Source organism: Manacus vitellinus, unplaced genomic scaffold (assembly GCF_001715985.3).
Source record: "Manacus vitellinus isolate BGI_N305 unplaced genomic scaffold, ASM171598v3 scaffold_13_pilon, whole genome shotgun sequence".
In the NCBI taxonomy this organism is placed as follows: domain Eukaryota; kingdom Metazoa; phylum Chordata; class Aves; order Passeriformes; family Pipridae; genus Manacus; species Manacus vitellinus.
This window is the reverse complement of record NW_021938999.1, coordinates 17,565,020-17,580,238: the sequence shown is the minus strand read 5'-3', so window position 1 is coordinate 17,580,238 and position 15,219 is coordinate 17,565,020. Positions and strand designations below refer to the sequence as shown.

The following is a 15,219-nucleotide window of genomic DNA, read 5'->3' as shown; positions in this document are numbered from 1 at the left end:
TCCCTTCCAACCCAAACCATTCCCTAAACAATGCCCTCCTATTCCTGCAGTTTCACTTATAGTCACCTGAAGAGCTGCTGGCACAAGCTTGCCCTACCTGGGTTGATTTGCATTGGAAGATACCAAGGCACGTGGATGAAATAAATTTTGGCAGTTCAGAGGTGGGAAAGGTGATGAGCAGAGCTGGAGGAGGGACTTGCAGAGCTCCTTGGCTGCTTCCCAGAGATCTGAAGGGGTTGCCTGGGGAGCAAGGGCGCTTCTCCAGCACAGGCAGGCAGCAAGAAGCCTTATCAGCAAAAAAGCCAAAAATGCTTGTGAGTTACAAGATAAGGTCGTGAATTAAGATTAGCACAAGGTCTGGAGCAGAAGTCATATTTTTCTTGACTAAATTCAATTACTTCTTTCTCCAGCTGCTCTTGGATCATGTCCTTAACATCAGTGTAGTAGCCCTCTGAGCTGTGAGGCAATTGGGCATCATTCACTGCCCCTCTACACTGCCTCTATCATTACAAATGATTGCTGGAAAAAAACCTCGTGTGTCCCAGATCATGGACACCCCACCCTCCCTCACAGGTCCTGTCAGCAAGTTCCTTCCTCCTTTCCAAGCACTCCTTCTCTCCCGACAGTGTCCCCTTGGAGCAATACCCTTCCTGGAGAAATTCCCTTGCTGACATGCTTTTGCCAGACACCTCAGCAGAAAACAGCTCCAGTCTCAGCTCTGCTGCACCACAAAAGGGTATAAAAAGTCAAATCCACTTAGAAAAAACCGTAATGTAGTTAATTAAACTTTCTTTCCCCCCCCCAGTTTCTCTTGCATGAAGTACGACTTTGATCTACAGCACTGGAAGCCAAAGCCAGGATTCTAAAATCCTTCCTCTGGCACCTGTCCAAGCGTCTTCATATCAAAGCGCTGAGCGTGCAACCGCTGTCAGCAAGGTCAGGAGTCAGACTAAATCTGACATTTCTGAACTGTTAGTCTGGAAAATAGCACATAAATTCTAAGCAAAGAATCTTCGCTGTGTTTATTGTCTTTTACCAAGCTCCAGAAGGCCCTTGTTTTCAACACACGTGAAACGTCAAGGCCAAAAAAAAAAAGGTGTCTTAAGACATCGAGGCTGCAGGTGCAGAAGGACAAATAAGCAGCTGGGTGTCTAATTTTTACATGTTCCTTTTGTAAACTCAGTTCAAAAAAAAAAAAACAACAACAACAAAAAAAAGGCAAGGCATGGTTAACATGGTGCAGAGACCTAAACTGCAGAAACATTAAATTAGAATATTTTGGATGTAACATGCTGTTACATACAACAGCACTTCAATTTAGGTATTTAGGTACATGCATGTACCTCCAACATGTGAATCCAAATATCTGCTGCAAACCAAATTATAAGAAACGTATCTTACCAAGCCAGGGCTAACCTAAATCACACTAACACCATAACAACTTAATATATTTTCAGAATTGTTTCTAATTCAATTCAATTCAAGCAACTTTTCTAAGAGGGTAAGTGCTGCTACAGTTAAATACATGGTGACCCAGGCATGTTAACAGCTTCTGCATTTCCCTCCCCCTGGAGCTCTGCATAATGGATTAGGAAGTTTATTTGTCAGCCAGAATCCAAGAAAAGCCAACACATGAGGAAACTGTACCTACCCATTACATACATTAACACAGTTTCTTGCTGTATGAAAAGTGATGTGAATCTGCTGCTGCTAACAACCCAACATGAACACAAAGCACAAATCCATCTGGTATTGGACAGGGCACGTATTAGAACATCACATAACCTTCCAGAAGGGTTAGTCTGACCTGCCCAGCTTGGACATTGCCCTCACCTTGGCATTAAAACATGTATACGTTCACAAATCTCTGCTGGGTTCTCCCACCAGTGTCCCCTTTTGGCTTGTTACCTCTGGCAGAGTACAGGATCTGAACAGCTCTTCATCTTCCCAGAAATTATGCACTTTACCAACTTTTTTTCAGACTGAACCAAGTTGGGTCTGCAGATCTCGTCTCATTATCAGAACTCCTGGTGGATTCATCCCCTTGTGTCCCAGGGAGAACTGCCAAGAAACCCTTCCCACAGCAGACACAAAGGGCACTTGGAAGAAAATAATTAAGTAGTAATTTAAATTAAATTTTTGATTCTTGTATACATGAAGATACAATTTACCCAAACGTTTTTGGCTGAGCAGCAGGAGCAGTTATCTGGGGTATAAACTGAGTATTCACTCAAGCACAATAGAGTATGAAAACACCACTGCAGAGAAATGACACCTCTCCTAACACTTCACAGGGAAAGCACAGGAATTCATTTCAACAAGTTTAAACAAACTGGACTGTGTCCTGCCAGGCAGAGAGAACAGTCTGCTCCAGAGGACAGTAAACCCCCCTTGCTAATGGAGCCTCACAACTGCTTTGTGCGTGGATTGGAGCTTCCCACAGAGAAACTCTAGACCTTACCTGTCAAGAGTCACACAAGGTGTGAGCAGGACACAGCCCGTGCAAATGCAACAGTGGTGAGTGAAGGGAAAGCAAAAGGTGAGAGGAGCAGCTGAGGAGGGAGATAAATGCTTGGGATAGTGAGGAGGAAGAAGCACTTGCAGCTCCAGCAGCTCATTTTGGTAAAGGCACAGAGTATTTAAACTTTTCCCCTCACACAACCCTTTTGGGAATAGTATATTCACAGGCATGTAATGCCTAGCACCACTCAGAAGCAAACAAACACTTTTGGAGAGACAAGGTTCAAGAGCAACCTTCACAGCAAGGTTCAGGATTCAAATAACTTCATTTATCGTTCACAGGATGCTCGGGAACATTGAAAAGTTTAAAAATCAAAAAGACCTCTGTTCTAACAAGTCATTTTTAGTTCTCCAAATCCATTTATCTCCTCCTGGTTCCCATGCTCTGCAGGAAAAACTCCTTCAGTATAAACCTGAAAAGGATCCAGGAAATCCAGACTTCTCCAAACAACCTCCTCACCCCAGCCAACCAAGAGAAAGACATCAACCCGTGGAAGTCAAACTCTCAAACCTCAGCAGGTGAGCCTCCTGGTTCTTGTGCAGTTTGAGGCGAGAAGCCAAGTCCAAATGCTGCTTTTCCTCCCAGCTCAGTTCAGAGCTGGGGATGAACTCACAGGAGTGAGAGCAGAGGTCTTGCCAAGGCAATTGGGAATGTGGCCTCACCACATCACAGCCTGCAGGTCAAGGCACTTGCTGCAAGGACCAGGAGCAGAGTGAATGCAGTGTGTCCTCATTGCTACCTGCAGTCAGCTTTCCTCCAGCCTATTCTGGTTCAGTAAAAGGTGGAGGCCAGAGGTTGAACATGGTCCTGCTCTTTCCAGGGCTCTTCCTCTATCACATGAACTTTTCACAGGATAGCAAAAAAACTACAAACAAACAACCACCAACCAACCAAATAACAACAAAAACAAACAAAAAAAAACCCCAAAACCAAAACCAACAACAACAACAACAAAAAACCCCAAAAACCAAACCAAACCAAAGAAACCAAAACAAACCCAGGTGACTTGGTTAGTTATTGCTTTTCCTCTCCTCCTCCCCTTCCTTCTGCCAGGGTGGTGATTCAAAGAAGAGGGAGTTTGGACCTGAAGGCTGGTGAGACCTTGCAGCTCTCCCCCTGCAGTGACCCAAATCAGTGGCATGGTACTGCCAGGAAACCAAACCCTAGGAGACCAGGGTGGGCTGTGGGTTTGTTTTACACAGAAAACCAAGTGCTGGAGACTGAGATTAATTTCTAGCCATGAATTTCCACTAGTGGGGCATGTGCTTTGGAAACCTGGGATTGCAGAATCTCTGCTGGCTGGGATGGCTGGGAACAGAAACACTTTAAGACTTACCAGGTCGATCCCTCACAGAGGAGGTCACATTTATAGGAACTGATGGAGAATCCTTTGGACTCCAGCTCTTGCTCACATATCACACGAGGAAGTGCTTGTAGATCCTGCTCTCCCAGGGACATGGTCCTGCTCTCATGAGTGGGTAGCTTTGCTCAGAAGGAGACAAGACACCCTGCTGGATCTGGCTCTGCCCAGAGTGATTTCAGGGGCAGGGATCAGACTCCTTGGCATTGCTAGGAAGCAGCAGAGCAGGCCTTGCACACAGTCAAGGGGATCTTACTAAGCTTAGTCCTCCCCAGGCTCTGCTGTCATAGGACAGAGTGAGGAAACAAGTCTCTCACGAGGTGGGACAACTGCTGAGTTTAGATGATATCCAAGGTCTCTGATGGGTTTCTTTTTCTGAAGGAGGGAATTCAAGCCTAAATCCATTTGAAGACATGCACAAATTTTTAAAAACAAAGCTGAAGTTCTCACTTTCCTTCTCTCTCCCAGCTGTAGTAAGAGAAATTCAGAGTCTGGAAACTCTGTGAATCTGAAGGGCACCTGTAGCTCTTCTCTGTGGTCACAGCTCGCTCCACAGCCAACTCAGCTGCACCAGTAACAGCAGAGACTGAAGTCTCTCCATGAATCCTGTGCCATGAACCATATGGGATAGACCCAAAGAGAGCCCCAGCTAGGCTGTGAGCCAGAGCTCAGCAAAGTCAGCAGACAGGGTCTCCAACTCACTGGGAATCATTCACTTGGATCCATGCCTTCCCCAAGAGCTGGATTAGTGCCAGGGTTATATGAAGGCTTGGGAAGAGATGCAGGAACCAGGATACTCAAAGTCACCCACTAAGCAGGTCTGGGAGTCTGTCCTAAAGTCTCCCCACTCATCAGACTACTTGGTGTTCAAACCAGAGGATATGTCTGTCTCCAGGCGGGAAGCACAGCCCAGACACCTCACCCCACCACCAAGGGTTCAGGATCAATGCAATAACCCTGCTCAAACCTCACCTTGTTTAGAAAGCATACAAACAGCACAAGAAAACCTGCAGCCAGAGGAAGAAGCAGCAAACAGGGCAGAAGGAGCCATGAGTACTTGTCAGTAAAGACTTTGGTGCTGTTTTGGCACTTTTTAGGGTGGAAAGGGGAATGGAAAATGGCTGAGGATTGATGTTTTGCACTGGGGTGTTCGATGACACATCCACCACCACTTTCTGAGCAGCAGAAATAACACAACACAGCCCCCAAGTACAGTTTGGTTCTGATTTATTCTGTATTTCAAAAAATAGATTCTGAAAGTGAAAGGATCTTTCAGAAAGCAAGAAAAAACATTGTCAAAGGTGAGAGGATCATCTCAGTGCACATCTCTCCACCCTGCCACCACTGTGTCCCAAGGAGCATCCAACCACCTCCTCAACCTGGCAGCAGCAAAAGGCACCTTTTCCCAGTCCCACCAGTCTCAAAGGAGGACTTCCCTCACTTGACACAGCTTTGGATCAGTTGTGCAAGGCCAGTGGGAGGCTGGTTCGTTGGCCCAGTATCTCCCAACCCCATCAGACACATATTTCACTTGTGCCAGTGCTGCTCGGTCAGGTACGATGCCACAGCAAGCCATGTCTGAGGAACTCTACCAGCAATCATATTCCTGCCCACAAATCCCATTTTTCTATACGAGTCATTGCTGCTTTCCCTTGATGTAGTTCCTTACACCATTGATTCTGCTGGTACCAACACCCCCATCTTTATCAGCTCTACTAATAACTTCCCATGTCAGACTTCTGTGAAACTCTTCTTTTTTTTTTTGCATAGAAAAGGAAGTTGGGAATGCTGGAAATTTTTCTCATGTTAGTATAGCATCTTTCCAAAGGTGTGTCACGTGGGAAACATTTAAGAAACAAGAAAGAAAACATCAGGAAAATCAAGGTGTTCTTTCAAGACCTTAACTCTTCAATTCTCTAAGACATCCACAGCAAATCTGGTTTTCTAGATTAGGTTTTCTTTGCTGTCCAACCTCAGGGCAATTATTCTGTATTAGCATAGAATGATTTTGCAATGCAGCATTTGGCTGAGTTACCACTACAGAGGCCAACAAAGCACACGGAATTCTGGCTGCCCAGGCAGGGTCTGCAGTCTCCCCCACCCAGAGAAGCTCTTTCCCAGGCACTTGTTTTCCATTCTACTCTTCAGAGGGTCTTCTACAGGTTAATTCTTTCCCCCTGCACAAGCCGTGCTCGGAAGTTCCAGATATCCTTCAAAACAAAAATGAGACAAAGCAAAAGCCCTGAGGGTCAGCAAAAACAGTGACCAAGATTCCAGTTTACAGAGATGGAAATAGAGGATTACTTAGTCCTTAGCATCTTGTGAAGGTGAAATAAGAGCTGGGCACTCCTCTGGCAGAAAGTTCCAACTCCGGTTAAAAAAAAAGCTTAAAGCTACATGAAAGCACAGACTCTGCCCTGAGGCTTATATGAGCACAACCTCTTTGCCACTCAGGAGAAGGAGAGAGCCTCACCATGCATCCCTCTGGATCTACAGTGTCCCTAATTAACCCCAGGAACTAAAGCCAAGCATGCTGTGATTTTACAGACCTGTAAGACCAGGCTTGCAAAGCACAGCTGGGCACCTCACCATAACCAGGCACACTGGGGGAAAATAAGCAGAACAAAAACCCCAAAGGCGAAAAAGAAAGTCCTCTCCTCCAGAAAGCCCTAGATACTGTAAAATATGTAGATTTTAAAAGAAAATTGCTGCCTATTACATCTAGACTTTACTGTTTCGACACTGGCTGTGCACATCAGGGAACTGCTGTGGATTAAGAAATACAAACACTTTCACCCCAGTAACAAGGTTTATTTTTCTTTCAGTGGCTGGATCCCTGAAGAATTTATATTTGCTTTCTGTTTTACTCAATGGTTTCAGTTATTCAGTGAGAGTCCATTAGTCCCACATTTTATTTTTCTTTGAGGCAGATGTGTATCACTGCTGACAAACCTGGTGTAGCCTCAAGTCTAAACAACTGATGTGGGACTATATTTAACAAAAAAAAATATCAGTCTGTTACTGCAGTCAGATGTGGCTACTTGTTTTAAAAGGAAAATCCACACAACACTGGGTGGGGAAGCTCCAAGAACTGTGGACATACAAACTGGGCAAGCACTGAATTTATTGCACCTTCTTATACTTGTAAATTCGGGGCAAATGACCACATCTTTTTATTCACACTGTGCAGTCTGAATAGAATAGCAAATAGTCTGGTTCAGACTCCCCATAATAAAGCATGAACCAGGAGATGCAGTGAAGGGCAGAGCTGGCAGCGACTTCACCCCAATCCTGTTCCAGTGGGACGAAATGGTTGGATTTGATGATCATAAAGGTCTTTTCCAACCTTAATTCTATGATTCTATGAAATCTAGAGCCTCTCAAATGCTGTAAGAAGTGTGTGTGAGCAGTCTCAGAGCTGAGCCATCATGACAGCAGGGGCTGAGGATCCTCCCTGCTTGTGCTACAACAAAATGCTGATCTAATCTCCACCAATGCAGCCACTCTGGAAAGGATCCAGGTGTGCTCAAAAAAGCCATTTTGACAAGCAGAGCAGGAGGAGGAACTTCTAGAGCTCAAGGGATGTGAAAGAGCTGCCAGAGAGCAAGGCCATTTCTCCACCGTAGCAAGAAGCAGCATTATGAGGAAAAAGGCCCCCAAAAAACACACAAGTCATCTTCTGAAAATCAGGTCTTTAATCGTGCCAAACACCTCTGCTTGGCACAGCCTGATCTGCCAAACTGGGCATAGGAAAGAGCACAAACCTGCCACACAAGAGCTGGAAAGAGAAGTGGCCTGGTTTGTAACAAAGGGCACTGAGCCAAGTCTTACCTTGAGCTCCACGGAAGTCGCGTTGTATTTCTTGCGGACCACTTCTTGCAGTTCCTTCTCCAGGTGCTCCTGAGTCGTGTTCTTGACATCAATGTAGTAGCACTCTGAGCTGGCAAAGTGACAGCTTATGCTCTGTGTGAGGAAATGGGGCATCACTGTCACATGGATTACAAATGACTGTTGGATCCCAGATTGTGGACACCTCGTTCCTTCCTTTACAGATCACGCCAGCAAATTCCTTCCTCCTTTCAGAGCCCTCCTTCTCTCCTGAGAGTATCCCCTTGGAGAAATACTCTTGCTTGCTGACATGCTCTTATTCCTTCCCTTCTCTCCCAAACAGTCTCCCAGCATGAGCTGTAGTACCTGGTCTCAAAACATCAGCAACTAGAGCAGGAATAGGGAAAGTCAGGGCTGGAGCAGATCCGTGGGTTCAGTAAGGGTTCTTACATCCTGCACCCAGACAGTCACAACAACCCATGTACTTTGAAATCACCAATAAGCTGCTACTGGGGCTGAAAGAACAGGCCATGTAGTAGGTAAACAAAATAAAAAGAGAGCACTCTGTGTTGGAGTGCCTGAATGAATCCCTTCTGAGACAGGGTGAGGTCTCCAAAGGAGGGCACTTTAGCCTGTTTCAGTTAAATAATCATGATAAAAAAATATGATCTGTAATCATATTGTTAATAGAAAAATAGGTTGTGTTACCATATAAATAAATATTATTTATTGGATGATGGAGTATCCTGTTATCCAGAGATGAAATACCAACAAGGCAGGGGAAGAAAGAGAAGTTCCAGATATTTGGGACTGCTGAAAGGGATCTACTAGTAAAGCAAGTACAGCCAGTCAGGCTTCCAACAGAGATTCAATATCTAATTTTTACTTCTGCTCTGTTTTTTCTCAAGCAGCTGCACAGCATGCTCTGCTTCCAGAAGACACAGATGTTTAAAAAAAAAAATTAAAAATTTTAAAAAAGGGTGTGCAAAAATATATTAGGAAGATAAAAACTCATTAAAACATTCAATCACATATTCATGAGCTTGTGAGGGCGAGGGATAGTTTGGTCAGGTTTTTTTTAAAAATCAGGAATATAAAACCTGTATCAAGAGATGATTTCCTACCTTTCGGAAACCCGATGTCTTGTTTATCCCAGAGCCATGAATGAGCAGGGGATGGAAGAACACCGTGTCTCCCTTCTCCATGACAAGGTGAACCTTGGGAGTCTTCTCATCCTCATCAAGCAGCCCATGGAAAAGTTTGTTGGTTTTACCCTAGGAAAAAAAGGCCAAATTGAAATCACTCAGTTAAAATTAGTGTTGGTTCTCAACACAAGGGGAAGCAGGGACAGCTGCAGATCTGCTTTCCCCTGGGCAGCATATGCCATATGCCAAACTAAAAGCCTGCCTATTTGCCCACTAGTCTTTCTACTTCAAGCCTGAGGTACAAAAAAATAATACTTTTTGTATCTTCTGCAGCTGGATTTGGACAATTAAGATTTCTCAGCTGGGGAGAATACAGAAGAGCACCGGGGAATCCCACAAGTGTGGCCTGATGCCACTGCTGGGGTCCAGCTTTCTGCTCCCAGTATAAACATCATCAACTCCAGGTCAGGTCAGGAGACATCCATTCTAAAGAGGAAGATACCACTTGATATTTAGTTGCATCCAGCTGCTTACTATCCAATTTCTTCTCTTTGGGACAGTGCATGTGCTACCAGGCAGGAACAAATCCACAGGAGGAGACAGAGACTTGGAAGGGGCAGTGGAAAACAGTGGCACATGTTTATGCTGTTATGCCATGACATGCTGGGCATTTTCTAGGTGAAGGTGGGAACAGAGGCAAGCAAATCTATCCAGGTCACATGGAGTGAGGCCAACCAAGCAACTCTCTCCCAAAAGAACATCAGTATTTGCATAAACAGAAAAATAAAAAATCACTGAAAACCTCAGCTTTGACCTGCAGGTCCTGTCCCCACAGTGAGCTCTTCCCAGCCCTTTCCAAGCCCTCTGTGACACTCTACCTCCCACTTGGGATAGCCATGAGGCTTCAGGGTGGTCTTGTGTGTCCCGGGCTGCACAACCAGGCAGCCGTTGTCCTGGTCGGCCCGTTCCATGGCGGTCCAGGCGCACACGATGCGGGACGCGGGCCGGAACGGGAAATAGTGCAGGTCCTGATGCATGGGGTGGAGAAAAGTCTGTTTGTCTGCAACACAGGTTCAAAACCTTCAGCCTCAACAAATGTGACACGGCCTCTCCCTTCTTGTCTAACCATTGTAGCACATCCTAAGGAGCTGCTGCTGGAGACCCTTGGGTGTCCTCAGTGTCTGCTCCAGCCCACCACGGCCTTGGAAGACAAGCAGGGGAGCTTCTGCCCCATCCCAAAATGGACCACAGTGGTGGTTCTTGAGTCAGCAATGGCACAGGACACATTGAGACTGTTTGGCTGTGACCCCTCAGATGGCTCCTTTTGCTGGCCTTCACCAACCCCTCGCCGTGTTTTCACCACTCATTTTGGCCGCTCTCCACTTTTGTGAACTTTAGCCAGCACCATGTTGCACAAACCTCCCCAGTACAAAGACTTTCAAACAGCCATCTGCAGGCACTGGATGTTGCAAGCAGAATCAACCCTGCCTGTGTTGCATTTAGTACATGTTTATTTAGCCTTCCCTTTAAAAAAGGAAGAAAATCTCAATTTATGGACTGCAGCCTCCCCAGACAGTCTACCCAGCACTATTAGCCCTCACCCCGGGGGCTTTCTTTCATGAGGTCTAAACAAAAATAAATATTTTTGAAGCTTTGTTTGTTATTTCTTTTCCCTCATGGAAAAGGAAACACATCATCCACACCAAAAGAGCCTTTTATACATGATTTATACACTTACTTTGTCATTAATTCTGCTCCTTAAATAGATGCAGTTAGGGTATTTCTGCCTGCCTAGTTTGCCATACTACTTAGACTTTGCACAGCCTCAAAAACTCTCATGAGTTTTCTCATGTTATCTCATTAAGCCCAGGTAACAAGCTATTACCAAAATAGCCTTGTAAATTTTCAAAGTTATTTCATTTGAATTTGTCCCTTTTTTTTTTTCCAAATAGCTTTTCTAAAACACTAAGTTCAATTTTGGCCAGACAGCACATGCACAACAACTTATCTATTTTCCTCTTATCCAAGTTTTCCTTACCAGAATCTGGAAGTTTATTTATCAGCATGGTGTGCATTGCCATGATGTTTGGCCCTGTGAAGCACTCAACGTATTTGAGGACCTACAGGGAAGAAAACATTAGGGAAAAAAAATATTAGAAACATGAAAACCAAGAGGAAAGGTGGCTGAGGAAGCACTGGGAGATGGATGCTTGGCTAAGGACTAGGGTACAGGAGGAGGAGATTGGGATGAAGGACAGGAGGCAGGATCTGGCATGGCACACAAACAGGGATGGCGGGAGGAGACCAAGACAGAATATCTGGAAGCTTTTTCACATAAGCATTAAAGCACAGATACATTCACACAGGCTCTTCCACCACCACCCCCTTTCTGATGGGTTTTAACTCTGTTTTACCTCTGGCAGAGTGCAGTATCTGAACAGCTCTTCATCTTCCTGGAAGTCCTGCACTTTATTAACCACTTTTTCAGACTGACCAAACTGGGATCTCAGGGACTCATCTTTCATAATCATAGCTCCTGGTGGATTCACCTCTCTTTTACAGATCCTCATGAACTCCCTCCTGCAAAGCAGAGGGAATGTCCATGTTGGGAGAATCCAGCTGCCTCCATCTTCCCAGAGCTCCCTTGGGATGCTGTTGCACACGGGCCCCCCCAGCTCCTCAGCAAGTGCCCCATACCTGAAGCGCTCGATGTCCTCATCAGAAACGAGCTTCTTGATGAGCAGATACCCGTTGTCTTCATAGAACTGCCTCTGCTGTGTGGTGAGGAGATCATTGTCCAGGGTGTAGCTGAGACACAGAGGAGAAACACATTAAACTACAGTTAAACAAAGGAGACACCCTGGTAAAGTGAAAGGCTGCGCAATGTCTACTAATCAACATGTGGTCTAGGGATAAAGAACTGAGTTCTGAAAATCTCTGTATCTACAAAGGAAAGCAGATCTTACCAAAACCCCCCTGAATGAGGAGCAACACTGACTTGGGCAGAAGTAGGAATGCTTATCTGGGATGGAAGTTAAGGAATATATAATCAAATGAAATAGTGCAGAACATCATCTATGCGTCCTGGATCATCATCATCCATGAGTCCTGGATCCTAAAATTCTGTTCATCTTAAAGGAAGGTTACTGTCCTGGACATTCGTTTCATGTTCTTGTTTATTTTGCTTCTAAAATAATAACAATAAAAATCTATAATTAAAAAAAAAAAATTAAAATAATAAATAACATTAGGAGTGAACCTGGGATTTCACATTCTCATGTGGTGGTGCAAATCCTCACCTTCTCTACAGTTGCTACAGAGATCTGGTCCCTCCCAAGCTTGACAGGAATAGCAGGAAGAGAGGAGAGTTATGGGCTTGTCCTCCACCTCAATTAATTTCAACAGGTTGAAATAAACACAGCTGTGTTCTCCTAGGCAGAAAGACATTCTCATCAACAGGGCAATTAAAAGCTACTGGCTAAAGAAGCCTCACAAGAGCTTTGTGTATGGTAATGAATTGTCATCCAGGGGTAAGGACAAAAAAGAGCATTTTTGTGCAGATTTCCTGGTCTCCACATGCATCTCTGCTTCAGGTTTTTATGTAAACCTTTTTTTATGTAAACTTTCCTCTACTGCTCACCACTGCCTTACAAATGTGCCATAAAAACATGAATGCTTCAGGAACAATAAATAGGTTTCCTCACAACAGTTGTGTTTATGGTCCCCACACCAGGAAGCTTAAACATTATCTGGTCAAGAGTCACATACAGTAGGAGAAGAAACAACGCACATGCAAAAATGTGTGGCAAAAATGAGCCAGAGGGAGGAAAAGGTGCTGAGAACCAGATGGAAGAGAGAAGGAAGGAAGAAGACATGGGGAAACCAGGTGGAAACAACCACAGCAGGTCCAAGAGCGAGGGATTCCCCAACTGAGGGCACTAGTGCTCCACACACCACATTTCAGGGCCAACTTCAGTGAAAATGGGACTCCTGAGCATTCAGGCTCCCAAATGTCCACAGACAGCTGATGGAGACACAGACAATGGCTGAGCCCCAGCTGTGGTGGCCTCCTGAACACCTCCACTTTCCAGAACTGAGGGAGCAGCAGACAAGTCCACCAAGTGCTGGGCACCCTTTGACACCTTCCTCCCAGGCTTTCCACTGCCTCTTCCTCTCACTGGTTTTGCTCTTGACACCTTGCAATGCTCAGAGGACAAGTTTGGGCTGATTGGACAACTGAAACCAAGAGGCACAGCTGGGAAGGAGCTGCCAGCTCCAGCAGCTCATTTTCATAAAGGCATATTTAAACTTTCCCCTTTTCCCCTCACGCAATCCTTTTGGGAACAACATATTCACAGGCACATTATCCAGCTGTGCAGGCAATGTAATAACCTGGAGCCACTCAGAAGCAAATAAACACTTTTGGAGACACTAAAGCACAGGCACAGCAAGGTTTAACATCCCCAGAAGCTTTTCCAAAGCACCTCCCTGCAGTGCCCCAAGGGGTTCTGCAGACTCCTGCATATCCAAGAGTAGCACAATACACCTGTGCAGTTTTCTCAGAAACCCCCTCACAGGCCCCTGGTGAGATGGTCCTGGCCTGACAGCCCCAGCTCTGCCAGAAGCATCAGAAGAAGTCAAACACCCAAATCACTCCAGAGGTGCAGCTGCTTTTTGAATCTCCTGTTTTCCTGCATTTTGAGGAAACCTTCAACTTCTACAGCTGGTGTGTTGATTTTTCACTGGTGTCCCCAGCCAGGCAGCACTCAAGCTGAATTCACAGCTGCAGGAACGGAGGTCTTCCACAGGCACTTGGAATGTGGGTTTTTCTCAGCTGCCTTCCTTTAAGGAGGTAAGTGCTGGTGTAACTGGTGCATTACTCCCTTCTGGCTTCTACACCAAGCTCCAAAGAAAAATCTGCCACATTTTACCTTCCTCTCCTTTCTGAGGCCATCTGAAGGCAGAGTTTTTCCAATGATATGCAGAAACAACCCATCTTCCAACATACCCACACAACCAACACTCCAATCTCCAATATACTAAACCCTAAAAGCAACTACAGGAGGAAACTGGGCGTGTACAAGATGGTGTTAAACTCTCTATTCTGCAGCCCTAATTGTAAACAGAGAAGATGAGGATCCTGGGAAGGTCAGAGCCTGTGCTGTGGTGGCAGAAGGCAGCAAACCTCAGGTGCTCACTCAGCACAGAAGGGTGGGCACACACACTGCCCCCCAGCAGGACAGCACAGAGACCTCATGGGCTTTGGGAGGTTTGGATGTTTTGTGTCTCTGGTGATGACTGGAATTGCTATCAAGACACTTCTTTTGTCAAAGGAGAGGCATTTTCTGTGAGGAAAAGCGACTGTCCTATCCAAATCACCCAAGCCAGAGATTAAAACAAAACTGATGTACCATGTATCAAATAAATCTATTCTTAATACATTCTGTCACTTACTTTATCCATACACCTTTCTTGCTCCAGCCCAGATTAGTCCTATTTTTGTCCAAAGCTCTTTGCATCAAGACTTGGATTTAAAAACAGCTTGTGCATCACCTCTTCTTACTTCCTCTCTCTTTACAATCAGGGTGTTTTTCCTAGCATTTATTTCTAATTTTGTGTTCCTGCTTGCATCTCTGTGTTATGGCAGTCTGAGTCAACAACTATCCATCTGTCTTCATATTTTTAATATATATTTGAAGGCTCCTACATCCTGTTTGATCACATCCTTTTCTCCTATTTATTACAATTCAAGGTAACTCGTCAGGGTTCAGCTCTCACTGTGAAACAGCAGCATTATTTTTTTTAAAAAAAAAGCAAGATTTATGGCAGCAACTTTAAAAATACTCTCAGCAAGCAGTCTTTATTTAACTTTTGGAACCCTGAGACAGCCCAATGCGAAATCTCCTCCCTGCCCTGGTTCCCTTTGTCTGATGTGTCACAAAGCTGGCAGCCTCCAACATTTCCACTTCAGATCCCACTGGCAAAACAAACCTTGATGTTTTTTCCTGCTGCTGCTCTACCAGTCAAGTCTGTACCAGCTTTCAACAAAGCCTGAGACTTGCTGTGCAACTTCTAAGTCACACAGGGTTTATCTCCCCCCAAACCCTGGAATCTCCAGGAGGGGAATTCGCTGCAGGGAAGCCCCTGCTCGGTGCTGGGGGGCTGTACTGGGAGGTGCCCAGAGGACACGGATTATCAGATCCACATCCCGACGGGCTGCAGGGCTGGAGCTCAGGGAGGAAGCACAGGCAGCAGGAGGTTTTTGGGGTGGGACGGGCGCTGTCCCCAAAATCCCAGCCGGGGCTGCCAGGGCAGGGGCAGCACACAGGACAGGGCCCCCGGCACGTCTCCACCCCACAACCAGG

At 45.4% G+C, this 15,219-nt stretch overlaps 1 protein-coding gene across 1 annotated transcript; it reads right to left on the bottom strand.

Annotated features, from left to right (window-relative positions):
* Positions 1 to 5,091: 5,091 nt before the first annotated feature.
* On the bottom strand, positions 5,092 to 11,945 carry PHYH (phytanoyl-CoA 2-hydroxylase). The gene is made up of 8 exons (XM_018068134.1): positions 11,821 to 11,945; positions 11,552 to 11,662; positions 11,269 to 11,434; positions 10,893 to 10,974; positions 9,733 to 9,914; positions 8,834 to 8,983; positions 7,713 to 7,844; positions 5,092 to 6,091 (listed from the first exon to the last, which is right to left on the bottom strand). Exons 3-8 carry the CDS (start codon positions 11,422 to 11,424, stop codon positions 6,038 to 6,040), a joined length of 756 nt encoding a protein of 251 aa, XP_017923623.1. The 5' UTR covers positions 11,425 to 11,434; positions 11,552 to 11,662; positions 11,821 to 11,945; the 3' UTR covers positions 5,092 to 6,037.
* Positions 11,946 to 15,219: the final 3,274 nt, after the last annotated feature.

What these genes read in the sequence shown, in the direction of transcription:
- PHYH (XM_018068134.1), bottom strand. Translation starts at nt 11,424, where the DNA reads ATGAGGATCTGTAAAAGAGAGGTGAATCCACCAGGAGCTATGATTATG. An exon ending in AAATAAACTTCCAGATTCTG is followed by an intron (nt 9,915 to 10,892) that starts GTAAGGAAAACT and finishes CCTGTGTTGCAG; the next exon opens with ACAAACAGACTTTTCTCCAC. An exon ending in ATGGCTATCCCAAGTGGGAG is followed by an intron (nt 8,984 to 9,732) that starts GTAGAGTGTCAC and finishes TTTTTTTCCTAG; the next exon opens with GGTAAAACCAACAAACTTTT.